We start from the raw sequence: 1,976 nt of genomic DNA on the forward strand, positions 1-1,976 counted from the left end.
CTAAAATGTTGAAAATGTATCCTACGATAAAAGAATTTTCATATCAATTACACGGAAATACTAGTTTGCTCCATAATTTCATTAACACCACAGTGGGAGCATGGCTTGGGATAGCAGCCGGCATCTATAATACAAAATGAGTTAATTATCGCAGCGATAAGCATGTCTAACTAATATCAACAAAAGACCAAATCGCGACAAAAATTCTGAAAAGCAAAAAAAGAAAAAGAAAAACAGCAACATTTGTCTCACGATGAGTTGCCGGCCAAATGTCACGTAATTGTCTGTATAGTATGGTGCAACACCACCAAAGCATATTTAAACAAACCATGCAAACCAATTGACCACAGTCGGCTAACGGTGCTCTTGCCTTGATAACACAATAACATAACAAGAAACAGAAATTCGAACCGCGACGTGAACAAGTTCCGCAAGCCAAAGCAGCAGCATCTAATAGTTTACAAAAAAAAAAAAGCGACACAATGAACCGCTTTCAACACCTGCTTTACGTCTGCTCCATCGCAATGATTGTACGTAGCAACTTTACACGCCACACGGCTTAAGACTACAAACTATTTCGAAATTGTTTGCTGTTTGTAATTGGTTTGTGATACGTTATTCTAACATTTCCTCCCTATCTTTTTTCTCCCAACATAGGCGTGCAGCACGACAGCGCATGCTTCGTATGGCTCACAAGGACTGTCTGGTGGCTATGGCGGCGGAGACGCCGGTGCCGGTGCTGGAGGTGCTGTAGGGCTCAGCAGCGGTATTGGAGGGCTCAGCAGCGGTGCCGGAGGGCTCAGCAGCGGTATTGTAGGGCTCAGCAGCGGTGCTGGAGGTCTCAGCAGCGGTGCTGGCGGCAGTGATACACTCGGTGGCATCATTCAAGGTATTGGCAATACGGGTGCTATCGAAGGTGATGGCAATGGTGTACCAAGTCCATGCAACGCAATCCAACCTGCCCAAAGCATCCCCTACGCTTTAGGTCAACGTGCCAACACGGTCAGCTCATCAATCACCTACCCACAAAACAAGGGAGAAATCCTTATCCATCGTCCCGCTGCCATTATCGTCAAGCGTCCACCCACCCGAGTGTTGGTCAACCATCCCCCACTAGTTGTGAAACCCGCACCAGTAGTCTTGCATAAACCCCCAGCAGTTGTTTTGCGCAAGGTCTATGTTAAACATCACCCACGCCCAGTTAAGGTAGAGCCCGTCTACGTCAATGTTGTCAAGCCACCAGCAGAGAAATATTTCGTCAACGAGAAGCAACAAGCCGCTTATAACAATGGATACGGCAATGGTTTTGGTGCTGGTGCCGGAGCTGGTGGCAATGGTGCTGCTGCCGCTGGTAGCGCCAATGCTGAAGCTGAAGCTGCTGGATACCAGCTATTGCAGGGTTCCGGACTATCTGCTTTGGCTAACATTGCCAATGGAGGACAAGGCGCATATGAAAGCAGTAATGCCGGAAACAGTGGTTATGGCGCTAGTGGTGCTGCACAAGGTGCGTCAGCCGCACAATACTAAAATTTCTACTTGCTAGAAATTCTCCACTTAGTCTATTTGCCTCTGACTTAGGAGGGTAGCGAACTTAAGTCGTTAAGAGATCAGTCTGTTCCCAGATTGAGAGGTTCTTTCAGGAACCTCAAACTTTTTTATACTACACCAAAGTGTCAATAAAAATTTTTTATAAATATTTAAATATTTTGAAGTTTACCTAATTTATATAGTGATTGCTAAAAGAATTATTAAAATCATATTTACGGCAAAATTCGAAAATAAGAGGCCTTCAGATCATTTGAAGTGATAGGCCTTCCGTGCTCGATTCCTAACTCCTTCTCATTTTGTATGGAGTGACCAGAGTTTCCAGGCTGTCTGATGCAGCTTAACTTAGAAGGGAACAATTTACATGAAATAATACTAACAACATCAATGCGCATGCCACAAATCGGTGGAGAAGCTCGGCCTAACACTAT

General features: G+C 44.9%; 1 protein-coding gene across 1 annotated transcript; it reads left to right on the forward strand.

Annotated features, from left to right (window-relative positions):
* Window positions 1-482: 482 nt before the first annotated feature.
* LOC118753051 (chorion protein S38) lies at window positions 483-1,527 on the forward strand. The gene is made up of 3 exons (XM_036487904.1): window positions 483-530; window positions 658-776; window positions 846-1,527. Exons 1-3 carry the CDS (start codon window positions 483-485, stop codon window positions 1,525-1,527), a joined length of 849 nt encoding a protein of 282 aa, XP_036343797.1.
* The last annotated feature ends 449 nt before the right edge of the window (window positions 1,528-1,976 follow it).

Source organism: Rhagoletis pomonella, unplaced genomic scaffold, assembly GCF_013731165.1.
Source record: "Rhagoletis pomonella isolate Grant_MI unplaced genomic scaffold, Rhpom_1.0 Rhpom_scaffold_00002, whole genome shotgun sequence".
Classification (NCBI taxonomy): domain Eukaryota; kingdom Metazoa; phylum Arthropoda; class Insecta; order Diptera; family Tephritidae; genus Rhagoletis; species Rhagoletis pomonella.

Coding starts and splice junctions, on each gene's coding strand:
- LOC118753051 (XM_036487904.1), top strand. CDS start 483: ATGAACCGCTTTCAACACCTGCTTTACGTCTGCTCCATCGCAATGATT. Junction 531..657: donor TCTGCTCCATCGCAATGATT/GTACGTAGCAAC, acceptor CTCCCAACATAG/GCGTGCAGCACGACAGCGCA. Junction 777..845: donor CTCAGCAGCGGTATTGGAGG/GCTCAGCAGCGG, acceptor TGGAGGTCTCAG/CAGCGGTGCTGGCGGCAGTG.